Consider the following 16,499-nt stretch of genomic DNA (forward strand, 5'->3'; position numbering starts at 1 on the left):
TATTATATCTTTTCTCTTCCCCTCTGTCATCCTCAGAAAAACATCTCTCTTTAGTCGTTGTCTTCAGTAGCCAAAAAGCTCTGTTACTATGCTCTTGAGTAAAGATTCGGTATTTATAACCTGTAGGACGCAGAACAGTGTTTTCCTCAGGTGATATACTTTCACCTACACAAACATGAGCCTGTCCAAGAAAATAATAAAATTCCATGGTCATTATTCATGTGCCTTCAATTTGAGCAACAGAAAATCACTAAAAGTCTTGTATTTGTGCACATCAAATATTCATTTTTCCATTCCCAATGTAAAGTAATATTCACAGTCCCTCCAAGTGCCCTTCTTTTGCAGCAGGAGAAATGAAGATTAGCAAACTGAGATCCCTTTATATTTTAGTTTTCTTCTTTCTTCTGTCTAGAATCAAGGTTAACACTAAGTATATCCATCCCTGAAGGCCTTTTGCCAACATGGATGTTTGGTTTAAACAGAGATGAGTATTGGCTTGTGCTTTATTCTGAGAAAGTGTTTGTGGTCTGCTATTTTCCATGTTATCACCATAATCTATGGCTGAAGATCAAACCTTAAGAAGCTGCTGCAGGGTGTGCTGAAGCTGGAAGACGTGGGCACTCAGGTGCCTTGTGTGATTTTTCTTCCTGCAATTTAGTTAGCACCCTGACCAGGATAATTGTACACTCTGGATGAAGGAGGGAGAAAGCAGGAAATTGACAAAGCTAGACAATTCTGCTTTAGGCTCTTCTGCCTTTAACTTTAAAGAAAAGGAAACTATAAATCACCTCTTACTATGCCTACCACTTGAAGTTAGGTGCAGAGGGAATTGCTCTATTAAATTTGGTGTGCCTCAATGAAGTTCTGTTTATGAAAGTGAAGCTAGAGGATCCTCAGGATCTCAAATGAAAATGTACACCAGAGACCATGCAGCAGGGAACAAACACAAGACAGCTCTCTCAAATAAATGAGACAGTCTTCTCCACTCATTTTTGTTGTGAAAGAGATGCAATTTTCTTGTGAAGTCACAATGACGAGTATGTTGTTTTAGTGTATAGTAAGAATACAAAACATAGCTACCGTAGAGTCAGCATACTGGTAATTTCATTTATTCCTCACTTCGTTTATTCCTCACTATTCTGTGAGTTATGATGAGCTCCACATTTAGAGATGAAAGGACTAGGGTTCATAGCCAGGGTTTCACAGTTAACAGCTGAGGGTCAGCAGAATTCACACCCAGGTCATCTCCTCACGAAGCTCTTCTGCTGACATGCCATCCCCACTCCATAGTATCCAGTGCACAAACAGAGCCTCTGCCCTCTTGTTACAGTGCCTTTTGGGGCACAGTGTCTGTCTATTGCTCATGTGATCTTAGAACTTCTTTCAGAGGAAATGCTGTGAGACAAGAGAAGACATGAATGTGACTTCAAGACATGTGTAGGAAATTTCTGATTACTTTGCTCCATCTTCCCTCTCTTTGATTGCCTTTATTGAATCCAAAACTGGGTGTTTTTCCAGCTGGATACCTTCCAGTGGGTCATCTGGTGATGTGAACTGTCTAAAGGGAGGTGTGAACTTAATTGCATGTGGCAAGTGAATGTGACAAGAGGGGGCCTTATCATTATGGAATATGCACTAAGAAAAAGCAGGGGATGGCAGATGAGCAGCCTAAATGAGCTGCAGACACAGGACAGGCTCTCTGCAACCGAAAGGGATCTGAGCTGCAAGCCTGCGCTCTACGGGACACACCCCTGCAGAGATTGCGAAGCCTCGTCCTGCCCTGCCCTGTGGATACACTTCCCACAGCTAACGGCACCAACATGGATCTTTTTGCCTTGCTTCCAGTAACAGTTTAAAAAATGAGTCTGACTCAGCCTGAAATTTTGCCTTTTGTCATTTCTTATTAAAACACAATTTGAAGATATGAGCATTAATTTTCGCTTTCTTCCTATTGTGTACTTGTCTAGGAGTTTTCTCAAAAGGCCAAAAAAATCAATTTAGACATTCCAAGAATAAAGGTAAATAGACATTTTTTGGGTAAATGGTGGGGAACCATGGAAGATCCTTAAGCAGCCAAGTGCTACGTGAATAGCAGTGTTTTTAAAGATTGACAGTGACCGTGTGCAGGATGAACTAGGAAGGGAAACAGAAAGACTACTCCAAAGGCCGGGGCCCTGGTTGACCCACGGCAGAGATCAAAGTATGTGGGGGAGGGGCTAGGGAAGCAGCCAGGCCTGAGTCTGGAGAGTGGAAAGAAAAGTGTATTTCAGGACAAGTTTCACAGCTGGTTAAAAGTGTGGCAAAAGTTGCAGAATACAAAGAATATATTTAGGGTTCAAGCCCTGGGCACTGAGAAAATTGTGAGAGCAACAAGAGGTGATCGGAAGCAGCCACTGGTTCAAGGAGAGAAAAGACAAATTCTGATTTCTCTGCATGTGGTCTGTGTAAGAGGGGACTTGCAACTCTTGCTGGAGATGCACATGGACAGTCACCAGTGAGTGGATTCTTCAGGGGAAAAGTGCAGAGGCAGAAAAAAGAGGACTGCGGAAAGAACTTTGGGAAGTATTCATTTTAATATTTATTTATTTGGCTATGTCAGGTCTTAGTTGGTGGCAAGCAGGATCCTTCACTGTAGCCTACAGACTCTGGTTGTGGTGCAGACTTCAGAGTGCTAGGGCTCGGTAGTTGTGGCTCCGAGGCCTGTGGGATCTTAGTTCCCCAACCAGAGTCCCCTTCATTGCAATGTGCATTCTTAACTCTGGACTACCAGGGAAATCCTGGAAATATTCTTATTTAAGGTTTGGGTAGAAGGAGCAAAACTAAATAGATAAGGCAGGATAAGGATAAGGCACATAAGCAAGAGTTGGCATCTAGCAAGAAGCTTAATGTATACTTGTTCATCAGTGAATATTTTTAATGAAAGAATGAATGATTGTAATTATAACAAGAAAAAATCAAAGGTAAAAAGAGTTTCAAAATGAAGTGATTGACAGAAGTATTACTAAAATTGAAGTGCAAAGAAAGAGAATGATAATTCAAGAAGGTATTGGATTTGTCAGATCTGTCAACTGTAGGACATTGGTGGCATTTAGGATTTTTTTTTTTAAGGACAAAATCCCAGTTAGAAGTTTAGCATGTTAGTGATGAGGCAATTAAAACTATCATTATATTTACTGAATATAAATAATAAAGTAATACGTTAGGATAGTGGGCCAAAACGTATTATGTTTGTAATCATATTGCAGACCATTTTCATTTATTTTAATGTGGTGTTTGGAACTTTGTAAAATAGTAGTTGACGTTATTATTTCTCAGTGAAACTCAGTGATATTCTCTTTTAGGTAGAGTCCTAAATTTCTAGTTTGAAGGAACAGCTATAAAGAGACTGAAGGTAGCGTGGGCAGGGAGTAGAATCCAGGTATATTTAAATCTTATTCTCTGACTGTTCTTCACAGTTTTTATTTATTGAAGTTCTACTTCTAAAGAAATGATTCAAGGTGATTTATGCAAACAATCTTTCAATAGGAGGTAATTTTTTTTTTTAAATAAGTGGATGAAAAAAACAAAAGGAAAAAATAAGATTAGAAAAGATTAAAGTCAGGTAGGCAGTTAGAATATAAAATATTTGATGTAATTCCCAGCATATTTCTTGTTAATAGGTCATGAACTTATTGTTTCAAAGCTTTCAAGAGGGAAACATGGTAAGTTATAAGATCCATATGTCCAGAAGGGAAAAAGATGCCTGGAAGAAGCTCAGTTACTTCTCCTTTGGTTCCTCATAAAGAAAACATTTTTTTTTTTTTTCATACAGCAAGCAACATTTTTAAAATATGAAAATAGCGATGAGCTTCACAGGGCTACTTCTGTTGGTATCCCTCAATGCGAGTAGATAGTATAAAACCCAATTATAAATTCAATAAAATAATTCCTCAAGGATTCAGCAGTTCAATCTAGGGCACAACAGTTAGCTGTTCAGGCTTAATCCAGGGACAGATTTTGGCCTATCTAGGGAAATGGGGGCACGCCCTTCAGAGTGGCTTCCATAAATATTTTCTTTTGCTCAATTGACCTTTTGATAGCAAGTGAGTTAGATATTCCTTGTCAGATACCTAAAGTGCAAATATTTCAAGTTGTTAGTTATACATGAAACCGATTGCTTTAAAAGGCAGCTGAGCCTAAAGTGGAATTGTCATCCAGAGGGACCTGACAAAAGATGTGTGTGTTAATAGAAGGCGTCTCGTCTCCACACAGAGATAGGTGGGAGGAAGATGTTTTTTTTAAGAAGCAATTTTCAGCTTACTCTAGCAAACAGTTCATAGAAATTTCTCAAGGTCCTAAATCTGGATAAGCAACTCAAAATACACCACTGATGGGAAAGAAAACCAATGATCTGTGTTCAGATCCCAGTTTTGCCTATGACTACCTTTGTGGCTTTAGGCAAGTGTGTTAATTTCTTTAGATATCAGTTTCCTCTTTGGGAGAAAAAAAAGTACTATGAATACTTATCCTGCCTACCTTACAAGTGTGCCTTGGGCAGCCAATGCAATAGCTTTTATAAGAGTTTTGTAAATTGTGCTCTTCTGTGTAGAAGTTCTCCTCACTGATAACAGCAAGCAAAGGATAAGAAAATCTGACAGAAAACTAAAATTCCCATCTGAGGGCTTTGTCCTAGGGTGCTCAGAATCCATCCAGCATTTATCATGATAAATGATCCTTGTTGGACTCTGAAAAGTTTTTAAAATTTAATCATTGGTAATTATTGGATTTCTACTTAATTGCTATTTCTGTAGCTAATTTTTGCTTTACGTTTATTTCCGTATCATCTGCAATTAATATTTACAGAAAGTGTGCTTAAACATCTTAGATAACACATGAAACATAATAGTAAAGCCCTTCTCTGCAAAAACATAAAACAGATTTTAAAAATTTATTTTCTACTATTTTTGTTTTATGTAGTTTAATATCCTCCCTTTATGTAAATAAAGGGAATGTGGATTTAAATGCTGTGACCTTTGGTTTCACACAGTTAAATCTTAACCTTTCCTAAGTGGCTTCTTCCATGTATACTTGGAAGTGTTTCCAATTTCAGTGCTGTTTCTTTCATCTTGAAAACCCCCAAAGATTCTTATCATTATTTCTTCTTTGTTTTTCACTCCCGGTTATGAATTCCTCATCACCACTTCCCTATTCATTACATTCTTGCATCTCACTGGGTTAATAAATTCTTTTGACACCTACTGCCCTTTCCTTCGCTTGCTATCCCTCCTCCAAGAATGGTGCCCATCAATATTGCATGCCAGGGGAGTGCAGGTCTGACAGCGCCCCAGCCCAGCAGGCAGTGGTCTCCCTTCTGTTCCAACTCAGTGATGAGAAGAACCCCTCCTCCTCCTCCGCCTCCACCTCCTCCTCAAGCACCGGCTGCTCACAGCAGACTGAGAGAACAGCTGTTTCTAATCCCCAACTCTACTGCAAGGACCACTTGAAATGGATTTCACTTTAGTCTGCTTCCTTAAAAGTTTAATGTGCATTCTCAGGGTATACTTGTAACTAAAGGTTAAGCATAGTGTTCAGGAAAATGCAGCCATGACTTCCCCCCACCCCCAGTAAGAAAAGTAGAATTAAATAAGAATGTGGTTACTGCTTAAGGAAGAAAAGTGTAATATCAACTATGGCACAGTGAGAGCAGGACGTCACTCACGTCCTAAGAGAATGCATTTCAGACTGGAACAAAGGAGGGCACAGTGGGTTCAGAGGAAATGAAACTAAAGGGAACAGTAATGAGTTCTCAAGCTGCCACCTACCTTGTGATTCCAAATACATGTATATCTCCAGGTTGATAACTTTAGATTTAATCAAACTTTATTGTTATTCAGTGAGAATGGAGATGATGTTAAAAGGCTAAAAAGAGAGATAACGTTTAACTTTTTTTTTTTTTTCCCCTAAATAAGAGGAAAGGAAAGCTATAGGTTGAGGGATTCTAGTGAAATTTTAAAATCGGAAGCACAGATAGCCAAGTTTTATTAAAGGGAAATATGTTAAGTTTTAACTGAGTTCTTAGACCTGATGATAATAATCACTAAGAACTTAGGAATTTCTAAAATTTGACCTTACTTGTGACCTATCAAGGTGGCTGCCACAGTTTTGTAGATGCTGATAAAAGACACAAGACTCCTGAGTCAGACGACGTGCTCACAGCAACACCACTATCCAAAGTGTTACCATTTTTGTGCCAGTTTCCCAAGCCTCAGTTCTGAAAGGGTGATGTAAAGACAGACGACGTCTATACATTCAGTGGCTCCACTCCAGGAATAAACCGTTGTGCTTAGGGAGCCTGAGTGTTTTGTAATGGGAAGTGGACAGGTCTACCATTTACTCCAGAGGGAAGCACTGTATCGTCAAAGGTGATTGCTATACAGTTGTCTTGAAAAGACAACTGGGACCATGCAGAAACATGAGCGATTCAGGGAGCGTAGTCTTCCAACAGCAGGAAAAAGAAATAATAGTGGCTGCTATCATTCACTGAGTGTTAAGTGAGGGTGAGCCACAGATAAAAGCTAACTTCTAGGTTACATAGTATTGAATATATTAACCATAGATAAAGACTAGAGGAAAATCCAGTTCAAGTGGCTGATGCAATTTGTAAAGAAATTTGATATGACCCTTGTAATAATCCATGTGAATGAAATAGGAAGATATGAACTGGACAGTGTACATTTTTAATGGGTTTATATTTGACTAAACTGAATAACTCAAAGTATTGATGTCAGACTAGAGAGAGGTTTCAAGTAGTGTCCTTGAAAATGTCTCTGTCTTTGCCCTGTTCTTATATTACAATGTTATCAATGACTGGAATGAGAACGTAAATGGCAGTTACATCAAATTTATGGAAGATAAAAGGCTAGAAGAGGTAGCCAATATATGGAGGAAAAACATAGCATTAAGAAATAGATGACCTGAAAAATTTCCTAAAACAATTAAAGTAAAATTAGATGGCTAAATATAAATTTCTCTGTATAGGTTCAGAAGCCATTGCTATAACCACAGACAGCCTAAGAGCCTTTCATGTTAAGAGTACACAGAGTGGTCAGCTTTAACAAATTACTTAACCTTCTTAGGGCGTCATTGCCTCCTTCTATAAAGGACATGCTTAACCATATTATCTCTCTCTTCCCATCTAACTCAAGTCTGCTAAATAATATTTATAAATAATTGATTGAGAATAATCTAAAGCAACAATTTTGTGAGGCATTGATATAACTACGTGGTGATGGTACTTTAGTCTCCAAGTCATGTCTGACTCTTGCGACCCCATAGAGTGGAGCCCAGCAGGCTCCACTGTCATCCCAAAACAAAGAAAGCAGTAGTCTGCTATACTGTATATTTAAGTACAGTCAGCCCTCTATCCATGAGTTCTGTATCTACAGATTCAGCCAACTTTGGATCAATAATATTTGTAAAAAAAAAAAGGCATTTTTTCCAGGAAGTTCCAAAAAGCAAAACTTGAATTTTCAGTACACTGGCAACTATTTACATAGCACTTACATTGTATTAGGTATGATAAATAATCTAGAGATGATTTAAAGTATGTGAGAGGGTGTGCATAGGTTATGTATCATTTTATGTAATTGTTATATAATTTTGGTTATAAATGGTTAAGGAAATTTTGTAGTAGTTATATAATTTTTATGTAATGGTTATATGCCATTTAATATAATACTGTGCCCTTTTATATAAGGAACTTGGACATCCAGGGATTTTGGTGTCTGCAGGGGGGTCCTTGGAACCACTCCTGCGTGGACACCAAGGGGAGACAGTCTTCCATTCATTTCACAATGCCTCACTCTAGTGAAGACAATGAAGCTGACAGACATGTCTCATAACAGAAAGATGGAATTATGGAGAGAGACCTGGAAACCATGCTTTTCTAGCTGAAGTTGCAAAAATTGAGGAAGTTTGGTCTGGAAGAAGGTTTTTAGAGATAAAAATCTCTAAATGTTTGAGAGGCTCTTTAATGTCAAAGTGGAGAGAAAGCAGGTCAGGAATATGTGGAGAGATGTGTCAGGAAGGCACATTGTATTCACTCCAACTAAGAATTTTTTGTAAATTTGAGTTGAGAATAGGTGAGGTGACCCCTCACTACCAACCAAGTCAGCATGTTGTTGGAGAAGCTCTGTGCTTGTTGACTTTGAGGGTCCTTACTGCTCTAAAATTCTGTGAGCCCGGGATTTCTTAAGTCAGGCTATTCTGACAGCACAGTTTTGAGTGTCGTTTTTGCAAAGGCATTGGTTTTAGTCCCAGCATGAGCCCTTGTTGGTTGTGAGGCTTGGGCAATCCACTCCAACACCTTGGAGCTCTGTCCTCACATACCAACTGACAGCTTGAGTTAATTTATTCATTACCTGTTAATTACATTCTTATTAGGGAAATAATAAGGCAATTTAAAAAGAAAAAAGAAACATAGAATTAAAGAATTTGTATCTTTGAAGTTCATTCCCACCCAAATTCTCAGAGTATGAATTATTATTGTTGTTCAGTGGCTCAGTTGTGTCCTTCTCTCTGCAATCCCATGGACTGTAGCCTGCCAGGCTTCTCTGGCCATGGGATTATCCAGGAAAGAATTCTGGAATGGCTTGCCATTTCCTTCTCCAGGGGATCTTCCTGACCCAGGGATTGAACCCTGGTCTTCTGCATCGCAGGCGGATTCTGTACCACTGAGCCACCATGTATGAAGTATACATGTAGAGAAATATCCATTTAAATTGCTATAGAAATACAGTTCTCTGTTCTTCCTTGGTCATATTTGAAAAAATGAATCTGGTATACTAGCCTGAATTATTTCTGAAAGTCATTTGGAAGAAGTTTAGCTCTAGGGTATCCTTATTCTAAAGTGATTTTTTTGAAGTGTTTTTCAAGTTAGGTCATAAAAACACAAAAGTATCTAAAACTCTATGAAACTACTGGCAAGTATTATCAGAAAGAAAATGCTTATGTAACTTCATAAGGACTCTGTTCCATCTCATTCCACCCTGAAAGTATCTGTACATGAATTTAGAGGAAATTACCAAAGGCAGACCTGTGTCTGAAGAAAAGGATCAAAGAGATGCAGACAGAGTCACTATTATCAGAAAGACCTCAAGTCTTACAAGATCAAAGTCTTGGTATGAAATGCATGTCTTCATACTTAATTCTGCCTCAACCCACCATCCACCCTCCAAAAGTAAAACCTCCAAGAGGAAACTATTTGTGCAACTGTAGATCTGAAATCTCAGTGAGTACATAGTACCTAAATACTAGAGAACTGTCACCATGCGATCTCTGCTCCCCTCCCAGGCCGCCCATGGAGGACTCTCAGACTCTCTTGACCCCTGTGGTGAGCTGTGGGCCTCCAGGAGCCCTGCTGACCCGCCCCGTCATCCTCACTATGCATCACTGTGCAGATCCCAGCACCGAGGACTGGAAGATACAGCTCAAGAACCAGGCAGCGCAGGGACAGTGGGAGGTGAGCCTCTGTGGGGATAAAGGTGCAGTTCATGCGGATAAGCACAGGCGATCATGGGAAGGCTTTTAGTTTTAAAGCAAAACATGGGTGGAATTTTAGCTTATTCTCAAAATGAGAGAGAGAAAGGGAAAGAGAGAGGGAGGGGGAGATGGGGAGACAGACAGTCAGACACTGGCTCCTGAGTGCTTTATCTACTGACTGGTAAGCACAAAGAAAATGATGACCAGTCATTAGCTAACTCATAGGGAAAGTGCACTTAAGAGTCTTACATAAATCCCTTTTGAATATACATACTATCTTGGGAAGGGAAATATATATATATGTAGTGTGTATATATAGAGATATGAAAATGAAAGTGTTAGTCACTCAGTTGTGTCTCACTGTTTGTGATCCCAGAGACTGTAGCTGACCAGACCCCTCTGTCCATGGACAACTCGTCCAGGCAAGAATACTGGAGTGGGTAGCCATTCACTTTTCCAGGAGATCTTCCCAACCAGATTGAACCTGGATCTGCCACGTTGCAGGCAGATTTTTTACCATCTGAGTCACCAGGGAAGCCTGTGTGTGTGTGTGTGTGTGTGTTTTAATTTTCAGGTAGAGAAACATTGCACCTGGGTCAGAAAATGTTAGGACTTACTTGCCAACAAGTCCTGGAAATAGGTCTGAATTTAACCTGGGAAAGCAGGAAGTGTGTATCCTAAGCTCCAATGCAATGAAGACTGTGTATAGCACCTTGGCTGTCTGTAGCTGCAGCCATTGGAACTTCTTAAGGGCAGTGCCTTAAAAAGATCCTGCTCTTTCCATCAGAACCCTGCAGTTAAACCTGAAATTAAGTGCAAAAGGATTTGTTATATTTACCATGAAGATTCTATACCTAATACCTAAAAAAAAAAAGTGATTTGTGTAGTCTTTAAAAGAGAATTATCCAGTATGCATGTTGTATGTGGGCTTCCCTGGTGGCTCAGATGGTAAAGAATCCACCTGCAATGCGGAAGGTCTTGGCTCAGTCCCTAGGTTGGGAAGAACTTCTGGAGGAGGGCATGGCAACCCACTCCAGTATTCTTGGCATGGGAGAATCCCCATGGACAGAGGAGCCTGGCGGGCTACAGTCCATAAGGTTGCAAAGAGTCGGACATGACTGAGCAACTAAGCACAGTACACGACTCGTGTTGTATGTATTTTGTGATTACTTACAGTATTTTTCTTTTGGGAAAGAAAATTATAGAAAAAAAATTACATTAAGACTCAACTCCTAATATTTTAGGAAAAAATAATAGTAGAGATAGAAGCATAGCAGGGTATCCCTGGGATTATCTGGAATGTCTTCTCCATGGACATACTCTTATCTTGGTCATGTGAGCATCGCTTCTTGCAAGAGGACCTGGATTAAAGTCTAGGGCTATACTTAATGTTAAGACTGGACTTGACCAGGTCTAACTTCAATTCTATTTAAGTTTAAATGATTTATCTCAGAAACATAAAAGTCTTAATCTCAAGGGATCCTACTTTGTTGGCATGATTCTCCACCTATTACCATAATACCGTATTTCTGGATTTGAGTAATAATAACAATAACAACAATAGTAAGAGGAAAAGAAAAGAAAGAGTTATGAAGAGTAAAAGAGGGAAATCCTTATGAAAACACTGTAATTATATTTGTGACAGGAACAGGGAGCATCTTCGTCCTGTGCCATTTCTTCTAGGAGGCTTTCTGTAACACACCATCAGGAAATGACACTCAAGGCTTGTCCTTGCCCTGCTGGAGAAAGCAGCTTCTTTGCAGGTGTCCTTTTGGAGCTGAAATAAGCCTAGAGGTGCTGAGTACCTTTCTCTCCTTTTTAGTCCAGTTAGAGCTTCATCTTTAGGTATGGGTTCAGCTGAAGAAATGATTTCATGAATGCTATTAAAACACAAGCCATGGTGTAGCTCAGATGATGTTGCAAGGGCTAACTAATAAATAGCCATCTGAGGTGGCAACTTTCAAAGCTGTGACAAGCCCTGGGGACTCAATTTATGATGAAACGTTTGTTCGTGTTTTTGATAAATAACCATTTGCTCACCATGAGCCAGGCCCACATAGATACGGTAGGAAGCAAAGTAACCTGGTTGCTGCCTCTGCAGAGACTAAGTAGCCTAATGCAGAGCCTGAGCTGTGCCCTCACATGATTTCATTTCTCCCACATGAAATTCTCTTTTAAATTTGAATGAATTAAAAGTTGGACAATTTCAAAAAACAAAATCTCAACTTCCAACTTCTCTTGAAAAATTAAAGGCTGCGTCCTCCCTAACCCTGAACTCCTGCTGTACCTGGTACTTTTACTGTACTTTTACTGTAAGCATCTTTGGCATAGACATCTTTACTTCCACAAGCATTTTTGCCACATAACTAGTTTACCATAAGACAATTTTGGTGTAAAAGATAAAATAACCGGTGGACAGTTCGGTATGACAGTTTGGTCACCTCTTTGGTCAACCTCAAACCAGAGTTGACAGCTTGGTTTCATCTCTCCACTGACACATACTCACATTTTTATATTCCATAAATCTGAAAGAGGCCAAGGGCTGAAAAGGCACAGAGTTGAGCCCACTTTTCTCGTAGAATTTTGGAGCATCTGTCATGGCACATGTGAGAATATAAACCAAGAACAAGCAATGGTGTAGAGACGTTTACAACATAATATAAAGCTCAATTATAAATATGCATCCTGGTATTTGGAAACATACTTCTCTTAATTAGGAAGAAATTTTTGCAAAAGAAAAGCGAAATGCAAGGAGATGCATGAACAACCAAAAATATGTATAATACTAGGAATGAAAGATATTGAAGACAAGGGCATATGTATAACCCTCAAAATAAAAACAGGTTATTTGTACAGTATTGTCATGAATCCACACACATTTCAAATGTTTTAAAATATTTTTTATTTCAAAATAAAGTCTTTTTGTTATTCATGTTTTAATGTTTTATTATTTTTGTTAATGTGTCTTTTATTTTTTACTATTTCACCTTTTTTGGCAAAACGGCTTTACTAACCATTAATTACCAGGCAAAAATGCCTACAGCAAAAATGCTTACAGTTAAAGTACTGAGAGCCCATTCCTGCATGGCTGCGGTGACTAAAGGCAGGTGGACACTGAGCTCTGTAGACTGGCTTGCGCTCTGCTTCACCGCAGTCTCTGCCATTCCCTATTGTCTTCTGCCCTGTCTGCTTCACACAGTCCTGTTACCTCTCTGCCATGGAATTGTGACCCTTGTTTTATGGATTCTGTGCTTGGTCTTTCAGATGATTTCTGTGGCCGGAGTCATTTGGTTAAATCAAAACCTGGTTAATATAGTTATCAGTTCCGCTTGTTTTTATTTCTTGCTAAACATTAAAAATCTAAAACAGTAGACTGCTTAAAGGCTTACATGAAAAATAACATGTGCCAAATGCATAGAGTTTGCCATACTGTGCTTTTAGCAAAGTCCACGAGCCCAGATTATGAGGTAAAGCAGTGTATCACTTTGGAAAAGTAATTGATAGGTGAGTTTGGGAGAACTCAGTAGAATGGTATTGCATAATTCTTTAATTTTCCTAATTATTTTTTAAAAATTCTTTTCAAACCCCTAGATTTTTAGGGGAAACACTACCATGCTGAAATCACATCAAACTAAAAGAGTACTTTTGGATTAAATTAGCAATTTAGAGATTAAAGCAAATGGTCAGAAACAGATAATCAACTCAAATATACTGAAGTTCAAAGGATAACATAAATTTCTTTTGGAATTTTAGGTAGACCCCAGAATGTAGATTCTTGAAAGATCAAAAAAGGCTAAATGAACGTCTTCTAAATAAAGCATGTTATCAGGCAAACTAAGTAAGGGAGAGAATGATGAAGAATGGAAATAAAAGTATAATAAAGTCAGGGAAAGAAAAAAGAGCAGGAAAAGGAATAATTAAAACTCAGGGGTAAAGGTCCTGCTCTTTGCACCTCCACTGGCCACCATCATGGCCATCAGAGGCTCAGCCACTGCCCCTCCTTCTTGTCCCGCAGGACGTGGTGGTGGTTGGCGAGGAGAACTTCACCACCCCGTGCTACATCCAGCTGGACGCAGAGGCCTGCCACCTCCTCTCTGAGAACCTCGGCACCTACGCCCTGGTCGGGCAGTCCACCACCAAAGCAGCCGCAAAGCGCCTGAAGCTGGCCATCTTCGGGCCACTCTGCTGCTCCTCACTGGAGTACAGCCTCCGAGTGTACTGCCTAGATGACACTCAGGATGCCCTGAAGGTAGGTGGCTCCAGCTTGGTCCGCGCACTTCGCACCTAGAGATGGGGTGTGTGTGTACGTGCACCAAGTGCATGAACACAAGTGTTTGGCCCCCAAAGATGCAGTTACAAGAACAAATTAGACGTTTCATCTGAGGCCCTGCTGGTAAATATGCCGTTTCCATTCTGTTGATGCCTCCCAAGGGCTACTTTTGTTTACCTTCCTTGATTTCTTTTAATGAAAAATTTAGAAGTGGCAGATTTTGGCAGTGAGACGCGTGGATGGTAAATAACCTGCTTCTATGTTTATCTCAGCTGTGTTCTTCCTACAAAAGGAGCTGGCATAATTGCTCACACTCTATGTTCCTCTTGTGTGCTACTTCATTATGTGCTTTCCCATCCTTTTTATGAGGACTGTGTGGAAGACGGTTAGCATTTGACAACAGGCTTCTGCTTTATAGAATAAATGGGCTTAATTCCTGGTGCTATTACTGCCATTCATTTTCTCCCATTTGAAGCTTTAAAGCATATAGTGAGTGCCTCCAAAGACATTATGATCTAGAAGGAGACAGAAAAAAAGTATGCCAAGGACTTGGAGGCAAGTCAGAGTGTGATACATGCCATAGGTGAATGCAAAGTTTTATGGGAATTCAGGAGAAGGAGCCATCATATTATTTTGAGGAAATCTGAAAAGGAGCTAACATTTGAGATTGGCCCTAAAGGAAGCTAGGATTTGACCATCAATAATGGGGAAGAAACACGAGATTCTGGGTGAAGGGAACAGCATGAAGAAACAGTTCAGTTCAATTGCTCCGTCCTGTCCAACTCTTTGCGACCCCATGAATTGCAGCACACCAGGCCTCCCTATCCATCACCAACTCCTGGAGTTCACCCAAACTCATGTCCATTGAGTCGGTGATGCCATCCATCCATCTCATCCTCTGTCGTCCGCTTCTCCTCCTACCCCCAATCCCTCCCAGCATCAGAGTCTTTTCCAATGAGTCACCTCTTCACATGAGGTGGCCAAAGTACTAGAGTTTCAGCTTTAGCATCGTTCCTTCCAAAGAAATCCCAGGGCTGATCTCCTTCAGAATGGACTGGTTGGATCTCCTTGCAGTCCAAGGGACTCTCAAGAGTCTTCTCCAACACCACAGTTCAAAAGCATCAATTCTTCGGTGCTCAGCTTTCTTCATAGTCCAACTCTCATATCCATACATGACTACTGGAAAAACCATAGCCTTGACTAGACAGATCTTTGTTGGCAAAGTAATGTCTCTGATTTTGAATACGCTATCTGGGTTGGTCATAACTTTCCTTCCAAGGAGTAAACGTCTTTTAATTTCATGGCTGCAGTCACCATCTGCAGTGATTTGGGAGCCCAAAAAAAGAAAGTCTGACACTGTTTCCAGTGTTTCCCCATCTATTTCCCATGAAGTGATGGGACCAGATGCCATGATCTTCGTTTTCTGAATGTTGAGCTTTAAGCCAACTCTTTCATTCTCCTCTTTCACTTTCATCAAGAGGCTTTTTAGTTCCTCTTCACTTTCTGCTGTAGGGTGGTGTCATCTGCATGTCTGAGGTTATTGATATTTCTCCTGGCAATCTTGATTCCAGCTTGTGCTTCTTCCAGTCCAGCGTTTCTCATGATGTACTCTGCATATAAGTTAAATGAGCAGGGTGACAATATACAGCCTTGACATACTCCTTTTCCTATTTGGAACCAGTCTGTTGTTGCATGTCCAGTTCTAACTGTTGCTTCCTGACCTACATATAGGTTTCTCAAGAGGCAGGTCAGGTGGTCTGGTATTCCCATCTCTTTCAGAATTTTCCAGAGTTTATTGTGATCCACACAGTCAAAGGCTTTGGCATAGTCAATAAAGCAGAATATTCTTATGAAGAAACAGAGGGAACAGTAAATACAGACTCCATACAGCATCTCATTTCCAGAAAGCCTAGATTGATAGATAGGTGTCTTGTTCGGAGGGACCTTGAGGATCAGAGAGAGGCGTGGAGATTCCGTTTCTTTAGTTAATGAAGAATCATTGGAGAGATGTAAATAGAAGATAGACATGACTGTAAATATGTATTAGAAATACTAGTCTGACGTCAGTGGAAAGACAGAGTCAAGTTAAGAAAAGTGTGATAGAGCTGGGGTGAAGGCAGAGGAGTGAGAAGAAGGGAAACAGGTAGGAAAGGTCCTAATAAGTAACTCTTGCAGTCCCTGGAGACTAGGAACCCTGAAAGGGTGGAGCAGAAGGTCAGGTCTGCCTCTAAGTAATAGTAGCAGAGTCAGGGGTGGGTAGCTCTGGAGTCATGATATGGTGACTTTGCCTTGGGTGTATTGAATTAGAGTACAGATTAGACACCAGGACCAAGATGCCCAGTGAACAGTTAGAAATATAGGTGTGACTCTCCCAGCCAAGAGCAGATCCTGAGAGTTTGAGGAACCAACCATACAGCATTGATATTTGTCATCCATGATGATTGGGAAGAATATCAAGGGAGAGTAGAGAGAGAAAACAAAGATAAGAAACATTACTGAGAATTTCCATTGTGCTGCGCAAGATTCTAAGTATCTTTCCTTATAGCTTTTTATTTATTTGGCTCTGCCAGGTCTTAGGTGCAGCATGCAGTCTTCAGTTGCAGCATGTGAACCCTTAGTTGTGGCCTGTGGGGTCTAGTCCCCTGACCAGGGATGGAAGCAGGGCCCCTGCAGTGGGAGCGCAGAGCCTTAGCCGGTGGGCCACCACGGA

General features: G+C 40.2%; 1 protein-coding gene across 2 annotated transcripts in view; it reads left to right on the forward strand.

Annotated features, from left to right (window-relative positions):
- UNC5C (unc-5 netrin receptor C) overlaps positions 1 to 16,499 on the forward strand; it is a 427,174-nt gene that overhangs the window by 379,561 nt on the left and 31,114 nt on the right. For both annotated transcript variants that reach the window (XM_027544020.1, XM_027544019.1), the window contains 2 exons: positions 9,331 to 9,499; positions 13,535 to 13,768. In XM_027544020.1, the coding sequence (XP_027399821.1) occupies positions 9,331 to 9,499; positions 13,535 to 13,768 (403 nt within the window). The remainder of the gene's footprint in view (positions 1 to 9,330; positions 9,500 to 13,534; positions 13,769 to 16,499) is intronic.

The sequence above is a fragment of the Bos indicus x Bos taurus genome, chromosome 6 (genome assembly GCF_003369695.1).
Source record: "Bos indicus x Bos taurus breed Angus x Brahman F1 hybrid chromosome 6, Bos_hybrid_MaternalHap_v2.0, whole genome shotgun sequence".
NCBI classification, from domain to species: Eukaryota; Metazoa; Chordata; class Mammalia; order Artiodactyla; family Bovidae; genus Bos; species Bos indicus x Bos taurus.